This window comes from Nerophis ophidion, linkage group LG02, assembly GCF_033978795.1.
Source record: "Nerophis ophidion isolate RoL-2023_Sa linkage group LG02, RoL_Noph_v1.0, whole genome shotgun sequence".
NCBI lineage: Eukaryota > Metazoa > Chordata > Actinopteri > Syngnathiformes > Syngnathidae > Nerophis > Nerophis ophidion.
The window spans coordinates 3,826,830-3,838,866 of record NC_084612.1 but is presented as its reverse complement, the minus strand read 5'-3'; the positions used below and the strand labels follow the sequence as shown (position 1 = coordinate 3,838,866).

The following is a 12,037-nucleotide window of genomic DNA, read 5'->3' as shown; positions in this document are numbered from 1 at the left end:
GATATTATGATAAAAGTTGGAATTTTACTCAATGAAAGTCACAATTGTACAAGAAAAAGCTTGACATTTTGGCAATTTTATGAACAGTCATAATTTTACTCGACAAAAGTCACACTTTTTATAAGAAAACTTTACAATTTGGGGAATATTATAGTAATAATTGGAATTTTACTCAGTAAAATAATAATTTCGCTCCAAAAATGTCACGATTTTACAAGAACAACAAAACAATGGCAATAGTTTGATATAAGTCAGACTTTTATATAACAAATGTCACCATTTTGCAGTAAAAAGTAATAATTTTACAAAAAAAGTAATATTTTTACGAGAAAATATTACATTATTACAGAAACAGAAAGAATAGAGCCGACTGCTCTTGTTGCAAAAAAGCTAAGTATCGTTCTATCTGTGTGATTTTAACTGTTTTGCAGCTTTATTCACAACTTATCGAACATATTTAATAGTTCCATTTAACTTGCAAATCACCCGATCTCTGTCTCACCACTCCGCCCTCAGCTAGCTAGCTGCTAAGCTAACGAGGCTAGCGGAGAAAGGCAGCGCCGGTCTGAAGGAAGCTTCTCCCCCGCCACCGTGACCTTCACTTCCCGAAGACAGCTGGCACCCCACTCGGCGACGGAAAGTTTCTGTGAGTATGGCTTCCTGCGCTTCGTGCACTTTACTCATGGATAGGTTGGCTTTGCTAGAGAGCCGTGTCCGCCAGTTAGAGCAGTGTAATTTCGTAACTTTAGATGTTGCGGACACATCTGCTAGCGTTAGCTGTAGCGAGCTAACTAGCCCAGCTTGTAGCAGCCCTAAGCGGCCTACAAGCTACGGTGTACCGGTTGAGACGCATAATAGATTTAGCCCTTTAGCTAGTCCTACACCCCAGTCTACCGGGCACCACACTTTAGTCATAGGGGACTCCATCACCCGAAACATAAAGCTTAGCAAACCAGCCACAATTAAGTGTATTCCCGGGGGCAGAGCACCTGACATTGAAGCTAATCTTAGGGAGCTAACTCGCAACAGGTCTAATAAACACGTACGACAGGCTAACCGCACCACTAGTTATGCGAATATAGTAATACACGTTGGCTCCAATGACGTTAGGATGAGACAATCAGAGATTACAAAGAGAAACATAGCCAGGGCTTGTAATCTCGCCAGAAAGATGTCCAGGCATCGAGTAATTGTCTCTGGCCCCCTGCCTGGGAGAGGCAATGATGAGAGATATAGCAGATTAGTCTCTCTTAACAGGTGGCTGGATAGCTTCTGCAGACAACAGGGATTTACGTTTATTGATAATTGGCCCTCTTTCTGGGGCAAACCTGGCTTGCTGAGGAGAGACGGCCTTCACCCTAACCAGGAAGGCGCTATCCTCTTGTCTCGGAACATAGACTTCGCATTGAGCCACATTTGACTAACTGCACTAGAGCAAGCCCGGTCACAGGCAATTACAGAGCCTGCTAGCCTGGGTATGGAGTCAGTTAAGTTAGAACTAGCCAGCGCCAGGCTGGATGATCCCTGTACACATAGCAATTTTCGTAGAATAATACACAACTCACAAAATGTTTTTTCTACTGTGTCTATGACTACGTCAGAGTTAGACATGCGCTCTACTGAGGTGGCAAATTATGATGCGTTCAGTTTATCGCAGCGCCAAGTAGACAATCTGAAAATTCCCGTCATATCAATTCCTAGATATGGTCGTAATTATTTTAAGTACACTGCGCATAATAAACGTAACATTATTAATATTGCTACGACGGATAATTTCATCAACAACTCCTTAAAACAGCCCACTACCTATAATATGGGCTTTCTAAACATCAGATCTTTGTCTCCCAAAACGTTATTAGTCAATGAGGTCATTAGAGACAACAACCTTAACGTCATCGGTCTGAGCGAAACCTGGCTTAAACCAGACGAGTTTTTTGCGATAAATGAGGCATCCCCTCCTAACTATACGAATGCGCATATTGCCCGTCACCTCAAAAGGGGAGGGGGTGTCGCACTAATATACAACGAAAACTTTAACTTTAGTCCTAACTTAAATAATAAATATAAATCGTTTGAGGTGCTTTCTATGAAGTCTGCCACACCTCTGCCTCTGTGCCTGGCCGTTATCTACCGCCCCCCAGGGCCCTATTCGGACTTTATTAGTGAATTCTCAGAGTTTGTTGCTGATCTAGTGACGCACGCCGATAATATAATTATAATGGGGGACTTTAATATCCATATGAATACCCCATTGGACCCACCGTGCGTGGCGCTCCAGACTATAATTGATAGCTGTGGTCTTACACAAATAATAAATGAACCGACGCATCGCAGCGGCAATACGATAGACCTAGTGCTTGTCAGAGGTATCACCGTCTCCAAAGTTATGATACTCCCGTATACTAAAGTAATGTCCGATCATTACCTTATAAAATTCGAAGTTCAGACTCATGTTCGGCAAGCTAATAAGAATAATAACTGCTATAGCAGCCGCAACATTAATGCTGCCACAACGACGACTCTTGCTGACCTACTGCCCTCGGTAATGGCACCATTCCCAAAGTATGTGGGCTCTATTGATAACCTCACTAACAACTTTAACAACGCCCTGCGCGAAACCATTGATAGTATAGCACCTCTGAAGTTAAAAAAGGCTCCAAATAGGCGTACGCCATGGTTTACTGAAGAAACTAGAGCTCAGAAATTATTATGTAGAAAGCTGGAACGCAAATGGCGCACGACTAGACTTGAGGTGCACCATCAAGCATGGAGTGATGGTTTAATAACTTATAAACGCATGCTTACCTTAGCTAAAACTAATTATTACTCAAATCTCATCCGCATTAATAAAAACGATCCAAAATTTTTGTTTAGTACTGTAGCATCGCTAACCCAACAAGGGACTCCTTCCAGTAGCTCCACCCATTCGGCAGATGACTTTATGAAGTTCTTTAATAAGAAAATTGAACTTATTAGAAAGGAGATTAAAGACAATGCGTCCCAGCTACAACGGGGTTATAGTAACACAGATACGATTGTATATACGGCGGATACTGCAAATATCCAAAATAGTTTCTCTCGTTTTGATGAAATAACATTAGAAGGATTGTTACAACGTGTAAATGGAATAAAACAAACAACATGTTTACTTGACCCACTTCCTGGGAAACTTATCAAGGAGCTTTTTGTATTATTAGGTCCATCAGTGCTAAATATTATAAACTTATCACTTTCCTCGGGCACTGTTCCCGTTGCATTCAAAAAAGCGGTTATTCATCCTCTCCTTAAAAGACCTAACCTCGATCCTGACCTCATGGTAAACTACCGACCGGTGTCTCACCTTCCCTTTATTTCGAAAATCCTCGAAAAAATTGTTGCGGGGCAGCTAAATGAGCACTTAGCGTTTAACAATCTATGTGAAACCTTTCAATCCGGTTTCAGGGCAAATCACTCGACTGAGACAGCCCTCGCAAAATTGACTAATGATCTATTGCTAACGATGGACTCTGATGCGTCATCTATGTTGCTGCTCCTCGATCTTAGCGCTGCTTTCGATACCGTCGATCATAATATTTTATTAGAGCGTATCAAAATACGAATTGGTATGTCAGACTCAGCCCTGTCATGGTTTAACTCTTATCTTACTGATAGGATGCAGTGCGTCTCCTATAACAGTGTGACCTCGGACTATGTTAAGGTAACGTGTGGAGTTCCCCAGGGTTCGGTCCTTGGCCCTGTACTCTTCAGCATCTACATGCTGCCGCTAGGTGACGTCATACGCAAATACGGTATTAGCTTTCACTGTTATGCTGATGACACCCAACTCTACATGCCCCTAAAGCTGACCAACATGCCGGACTGTAGTCAGTTGGAAGCGTGTCTTAATGAAATTAAACAATGGATGTCCGCTAACTTTTTGCAACTTAATGCCAAAAAAACGGAAATGCTGATTATCGGTCCTGCTAGACACCGACCTCTATTTAATAATACAACTTTAACATTTGACAACCAAATAATAAAACAAGGTGACTCTGTAAAAAAAATCTGGGTATTATCTTCGACCCAACTCTCTCCTTTGAGTCACACATTAAAAGCGTTACTAAAACGGCCTTCTTTCATCTCCGTAATATCGCTAAAATTCGCTCCATTTTATCCACTAAAGACGCCGAGATCATTATCCATGCGTTTGTTACGTCTCGTCTCGATTACTGTAACGTATTATTTTCGGGTCTCCCCATGTCTAGCATTAAAAGATTACAGTTGGTACAAAATGCGGCTGCTAGACTTTTGACAAGAACAAGAAAGTTTGATCATATTACGCCTGTACTGGCTCACCTGCACTGGCTTCCTGTGCACTTAAGATGTGACTTTAAGGTTTTATTACTTACGTATAAAATACTACACGGTCTAGCTCCAGCCTATCTTGCCGATTGTATTGTACCGTATGTCCCGGCAAGAAATCTGCGTTCAAAAGACTCCGGCTTATTAGTGATTCCTAGAGCTCAAAAAAAGTCTGCGGGCTATAGAGCGTTTTCCGTTCGGGCTCCAGTACTCTGGAATGCCCTCCCGGTAACAGTTCGAGATGCTACCTCAGTAGAAGCATTTAAGTCTCACCTTAAAACTCATTTGTATACTCTAGCCTTTAAATAGACCTCCTTTTTAGACCAGTTGATCTGCCGCTTCTTTTCTTTCTCCTATGTCCCCCCCTCCCTTGTGGAGGGGGTCCGGTCCGATGACCATGGATGAAGTACTGACTGTCCAGAGTCGAGACCCAGGATGGACCGCTCGTCGGGACCCAGGATGGACCGCTCGCCTGTATCGGTTGGGGACATCTCTACGCTGCTGATCCGCTTCAGATGGTTTCCTGTGGACGGGACTCTCGCTGCTGTCTTGGAGCCACTATGGATTGAACTTTCACAGTATCATGTTGGACCCGCTCGACATCCATTGCTTTCGGTCCCCTAGAGGGGGGGGGTTGCCCACATCTGAGGTCCTCTCCAAGGTTTCTCATAGTCAGCATTGTCGCTGGCGTCCCACTGAATGTGAATTCTCCCTGCCCACTGGGTGTGAGTTTTCCTTGCCCTTTTGTGGGTTCTTCCGAGGATGTTGTAGTCGTAATGATTTGTGCAGTCCTTTGAGACATTTGTGATTTGGGGCTATATAAATAAACATTGATTGATTGATTGATTGATTGAATATGAGAACGTGTTCCCAAATTTATATGAAAGAAGTCAACACATTGGGAGAAAAAGACTGCTTTTAGTTATTTTTATTTTATACATACAGACTGTGCATATATAAAAAAGCTTGTTGCGAAAAATGAGTTGGAATTTTACAAGAAAAAAGTCAGTTTCACAAGAAAAACGTAGAATTGTGGCAGTATTATAATAAAAGTTGTGATTTTACTCAACGCAAGTCAAAATTTTTACAAGAAAAACGGAACATTTGTGCGACATGATAAACGTTGGAATTTTACTCAATGACAGCTGCAGTTTTACAAAAAAAAGCTTAACATGTTGGCAATTTTATGAAAAGTCATAAGTGTACTCGACAAAAGTCAAACTTTTTAAAGGAAAATTTTAAAATTTTGGTGGTATTATAGTAATAATTGGAACTTTACTTGGCAAAATTATGACAAGTCATGATTTTACTCCAAAAATGTCACTGTTTTACAAGAACAAAAAAAATGGCAATATTGTGATAAAAGTCAAGACTTTTATATGACAAATGTCACCATTTTGCAATAAAAAGTACTAATTTTACATAAAAAATTAATAATTTTATGAGAAAATATTGCAATTTTACAGAAACAGAAAGAATATGAGAAATTGTTCCCAATTTTATAAGTAAGGAGTCAACACATTGTGAGAAAAAGACTGCATTTGGTTATTTTCATTTTATACATACAGACTTTTTTCACAAGAAAAAAGTCAGTTTCACAAGAAAAACGTAGAATTGAGGCAGTATTATAATAAAAGTCGTCATTTTACCCAACGCAAGTCAAAATTTTACAAGAAAAACGGAAAATGTGTGCGATATTATGATAAAAGTTGGAATTTTACTCAATGACAGTCGCAGTTGTACAAGAAAAAGCTTGACATTTTGGCAAATTTATGAAGAGTCATAATTTTACTGGACAAAAGTCACACTTTTTATAAGAAAACTTTACAATTTGGGGAATATTATAGTAATAATTGGAATTTTACTCAGTAAAATAATAATTTTGCTCCAAAAATGTCACGATTTTACAAGAACAACAAAAAAAATGGCAAATTGTGTTATAAGTCAGACTTTTATATGAAAAATGTCACCATTTTGCAGTAAAAAGTAATAATTTTACTTAAAAATGTAATACTTTTATAAGAAAATATTGCAATATTACAGAAACAGAAAGAATATGATAAAGTGTTCCCAATTTTATAAGAAAGAAGTCAACACATTGGGAGAAAAAGACTGCTTTTAGTTATTTTTATTTTATACATACAGACTGTGCATATATAAAAAAGCTTGTTGTGGAAAATGAGTTGGAATTTCACAAGAAAAAAGTCAGTTTCACAAGAAAAACGTAGAATTGCGGCAGTATTATAATAAAAGTTGTGGTTTTACTCAACGCAAGTCAAAATTTTTACAAGAAAAACGGAACATTTGTGCGACATGATAAACGTTGGAATTTTACTCAATGACAGCTGCAGTTTTACAAAAAAAAGCTTAACATGTTGGCAATTTTATGAAAAGTCATAAGTGTACTCGACAAAAGTCAAACTTTAAAGGAAAATGTTAAAATTTTGGTGGTATTATAGTAATAATTGGAACTTTAATTGGCAAAATTATGACAAGTCATGATTTTACTCCAAAAATGTCACTGTTTTACAAGAACAAAAAAAATGGCAATATTGTGATAAAAGTCAAGACTTTTATATGACAAATGTCACCATTTTGCAATAAAAAGTAATAATTTTACATAAAAAATTAAGAATGTTATGAGAAAATATTGCAATTTTACAGAAACAGAAAGAATATGAGAAATTGTTCCCAATTTTATAAGTAAGGAGTCAACACATTGTGAGAAAAAGACTGCATTTGGTTATTTTCATTTTATACATACAGACTTTTTTCACAAGAAAAAAGTCAGTTTCACAAGAAAAACGTAGAATTGAGGCAGTATTATAATAAAAGTCGTCATTTTACCCAACGCAAGTCAAAATTTTACAAGAAAAACGGAAAATGTGTGCGATATTATGATAAAAGTTGGAATTTTACTCGACAAAAGTCACACTTTTTATAAGAAAACTTTACAATTTGGGGAATATTATAGTAATAATTGGAATTTTACTCAGTAAAATAATAATTTTGCTCCAAAAATGTCACGATTTTACAAGAACAACAAAAAAAATGGCAAATTGTGATACAAGTCAGACTTTTATATGAAAAATGTCACCATTTTGCAGTAAAAAGTAATAATTTTACTTAAAAATGTAATACTTTTATGAGAAAATATTGCAATATTACAGAAACAGAAAGAATATGAGAAAGTGTTCCCAATTTTATAAGAAAGAAGTCAACACATTGGGAGAAAAAGACTGCTTTTAGTTATTTTTATTTTATACATACAGCCTATGCATATATAAAAAAGCTTGTTGTGGAAAATGAGTTGGAATTTCACAAGAAAAAAGTCAGTTTCACAAGAAAAACGTAGAATTGCGGCAGTATTATAATAAAAGTTGCGATTTTACTCAACGCAAGTCAAAATTTTTACAAGAAAAACAGAACATTTGTGCGACATGATAAACGTTGGAATTTTACTCAATGACAGCTGCAGTTGTACATAAAAAAGCTGAACATGTTGGCAATTTTATGAAAAGAGTCGTAATTTTACGCGACAAAAGTCACAGTTTTTACAAGAAAAGCTTAATATGTTGGCGATATTATAGTAATAATTGGAATTTTACTCAGTAAATGTAATAATTCTGCCCCAAAAATGTCACTATTTTACAAGAACAATGAAAAAATCGGTGATATAGTGATATAATATAGTGATATATTTATATGACAAATGTCACCATTTTGCAGTAAAAAGTAATAATTTTACATTAAAAATGTTTTATGAGAAAATATTGCAATTTTACAGAAACAGAAAGAATATGAGAAATTGTTCCCAATATTATATGAAAGAAGTCGACACGTTGTCAGAAAAAGACTGCTTTTAGTTCATTTTTTTTGTTAATGTTTTGTTTCTAATTGTTTTTTTCGCCTTCATTATTTACAACAAGTAGTTAAACTGTCTCTCTCTATATATATACATATTTATTTTATATTTTTAATTAATCTTGGCCAAAGGGGGCGTATTTAAATTTCTTACACACACTTGTTATTGCATATGTTGGCCAGAGAGGGAGCACTTCAAATGTTTACACACACTTTATATTTCATATGTTGACCAGAGGGGGAGCACTTCAAATGTTTACACACACTTGTTATTTCATATGTTGGCCAGAGGGGAAGCACTCCAAATGTTGACACACTTTATATTTCATATGTTGACCAGAGGGGGAACACTTCAAATGTTTACACACACTTTATACTGTATTTCATATGTTGACCGGAGGGGGAGCACTACAAATGTTTACACACTTGTTATTTCATATATTGGCGAGAGGAGGAGAACTACAAATGTTTACACGCTTGTTATTTCATATGTTGGCCAAAATGGGAGCACTTCACATGTTTACACACACTTGTTATTACATGTGTTGGCCAGAGGGGGAGCACTACAAATGTTTACACACTTGTTATTTCATATGTTGGCCAGAGGGGGAGCACTACAAATGTTTACACACTTGTTATTTTATATGATGGCCAGAGGGGGAGCACTTCAAATGTTTACACACACTTGTTATTTCATATGTTGGCCAGAGGGGGAGCACTACAAAATATTTACACACTTGTTATTTCATATGTTGACCGGAGGGGGAGCACTACAAATGTTTACACATTGTTATTTCATATGTTGGCCAAAGGGGGAGCACTTCCAATGTTTACACACACTTGTTATTATATATGTTGGCCAGGGGGGGAGCACTACAAATGTTTACACACTTGTTATTTTATATGATGGCCAAAGGGGGAGCACTTCAAATGTTTACACACACTTGTTATTTCATATGTTGGCCAGAGGGGGAGCACTACAAAATGTTTACACACTTGTTATTTCATATGTTGACCGGAGGGGGAGCACTACAAATGTTTACACACTTGTTATTTCATATGTTGGCCAAAGGGGGAGCACTTCCAATGTTTACACACACTTGTTATTATATATGTTGGCCAGAGGGGGAGCACTACAAATGTTTACACACTTGTTATTTCATATGTTAGCGAGAGGAGGAGCACTACAAATGTTTACATGCTTGTTATTTCATATGTTGGCCAAAATGGGAGCAGTTCAAATGTTTACACACACTTTTTATTACATGTGTTGGCCAGAGGGGGAGCACTACAAATGTTTACACACTTATTTCATATATTGGCCAGAGGGGGAGCACTTCAAATGTTGACGCACACTTTATATTTCATATGTGGACCAGAGGGGGAGCACTGCAAATGTTTACACACTTGTTATTTCATATGTTGGCCAGAGGGGGAGCACTACAAATGTTTACACATGTGTTATTTCATATGTTGGCCAGAGGGGGAGCACTACAAATGTTTACACATGTGTTATTTCATATGTTGGCCAGAGGGGGAGCACTTCAAATGTTTACACACACTTGTTATTATATATGTTGGCCAGAAGGGGAGCACTACAAAATGTTTACACACTTGTTATTTCATATGTTGGCCAGAGGGAGAGCACTTCAAATGTTGACACACACTTTATATTTCATGTGTTGACCAGAGGGGGAGCACTTAAAATTTGTACACACACTTTTTATTTCATATGTTGGCCAAAGAGAGCGCACTACAAATGTTTACACACTTGTTATTTCATATGTTGGCCAGAGGGGGAGCACTACAAATGTTTACACACTTGTTATTTCATATGTTGGCCAGAGGGGGAGCACTTCAAATGTTTACACATGCGTTATATTTCATATGTTGACCAGACGGGGATCACTTCAAATTTTTACACACACACACTTTTTATTTCATATGTTGGCCAAAGGGGGAGCACTACAGATGTTTACACACTTGTTATATCATATGTTGGCCAGAGGGGGAGCACTTCAAATGTTTACACATGCGTTATATTTCATATGTTGACCAGACGGGGATCACTTCAAATTTTTACACACACACACTTTTTATTTCATATGTTGGCCAAAGAGAGCGCACTACAAATGTTTACACACTTGTTATTTCATATGTTGGCCAGAGGGGGAGCACTACAAATGTTTACACACTTGTTATTTCATATGTTGGCCAGAGGGGGAGCACTACAAATGTTTACACACTTGTTATTTCATATGTTGGCCAGAGGGGGAGCACTTCAAATGTTCACACACTTGTTATTTCATATGTTGGCCAGAGGGGGAGCACTTCAAATGTTGACACATGCGTTATATTTCATATGTTGACCAGACGGGGATCACTTCAAATTTTTACACACACACACTTTTTATTTCATATGTTGGCCAAAGGGGGAGCACTACAGATGTTTACACACTTGTTATATCATATGTTGGCCAGAGGGGGAGCACTTCAAATGTTGACACAAACTTGTTATTTCATATGTTGGCCAGAGGGGGAGCCCTACAAATGTTTACACACTTGTTATTTCATATGTTGGCCAGAGGAGGAGCACTTCAAATCTTGACACACACTTGTTATTTCATATGTTGACCAGAGGGGGAGCACTTTTTTCGAGAGCTTGTTGCTACACTAGTTTGTGTCCAAGGGATTGTTTTTATTGGCCCATGACACATTCTACGAAAAACTGTTAAAAAAAGAGCAAAAAGACTCAAATGTCATGATCAAATGTTGAAATCCTGTCATACGCCATGTCTCATGACCTTATTTCTCATCACATCGTTTACCATGACGTCCTTTTTCATTATTTTATTTCTTGTAATTTTAATTTTAGTGTCATGCACGTAATATTTTAATCATGTCATTCCTCATTACGTTTTTACTCATGACCTTGTTTCTCATCGTGTCTTTTACTATTCTGTCATTTCTCATTACGTCATTTGTCAATAGATAGTTTCTCATCTTTTTGTTTGTCGTTATGTTTTTCAGTCAACTTTTTCCCTTTCATTCCACAAGGTGAGAAAGCCTTTTTCTGATGGCAGTGTGTAAAAGAAAAGGAAAGTGAAAATGAAGAGTTGAGATCAACTTACAGCAGGACCTCTGGGACCAGGAGCTCCTCGGTCACCCTGACAAGAAGGACGGGACATTTAAAGACCCAAACATGCGTGAGGAACATTCCAGAAGTGAATTCGTTGGTTTAATATAACATGAATAATTTCTGTACCATGAAAAAAACTAATAACTGTATTTTATGTGGGTATTTTTAATGAGGAAAAACCTAAAAGTTTTCAACTATGACGTTGTACTATGTTATTCTTTTATTGAACAAAGACAATATTACAAAAATAGTTCTGTGTTTTATTGAGTAAAAAGTCAGGATATCAATAAAATACACAAATGTATAAAAAATAATGATCACAACAAAATGGTTTGACTTTTTGGGGGGAAAATGCATTAATATTATAATATTAAAATTGTATTTGTATAGAGAAAAAATTTGTATAATTTTTTTTTGTTACAAAATTAAATGTTTCAATACTTCAAAGAAAAACACATAATATTACAAAACTATAGTGGTGATTTCATTGAAGAAAAAACGGAATATTACAAGAAATAATTTGTATAAAAAGTACAATAGCCTGTTATTTTTTGTGACATAATATTACAATAAAAAAGGTTCTTTTTTTAAGGAAAAAGGTCATACTTTTGATACCATAAAGTTGCATATTATCACGAGAAGAAAGTAGCAATATTAAGAGTAAATTTGTATGTAAAAAGTGAATGTTTCAAT

The 12,037-nt window shown here is 36.9% G+C and overlaps 1 protein-coding gene across 2 annotated transcripts in view; it reads right to left on the bottom strand.

Annotated features, from left to right (window-relative positions):
• Positions 1–12,037, bottom strand: part of LOC133536067 (collagen and calcium-binding EGF domain-containing protein 1-like) — a 163,375-nt gene that overhangs the window by 1,969 nt on the left and 149,369 nt on the right. For both annotated transcript variants that reach the window (XM_061876264.1, XM_061876273.1), the window contains one exon: positions 11,337–11,372. In XM_061876264.1, the coding sequence (XP_061732248.1) occupies positions 11,337–11,372 (36 nt within the window). The remainder of the gene's footprint in view (positions 1–11,336; positions 11,373–12,037) is intronic.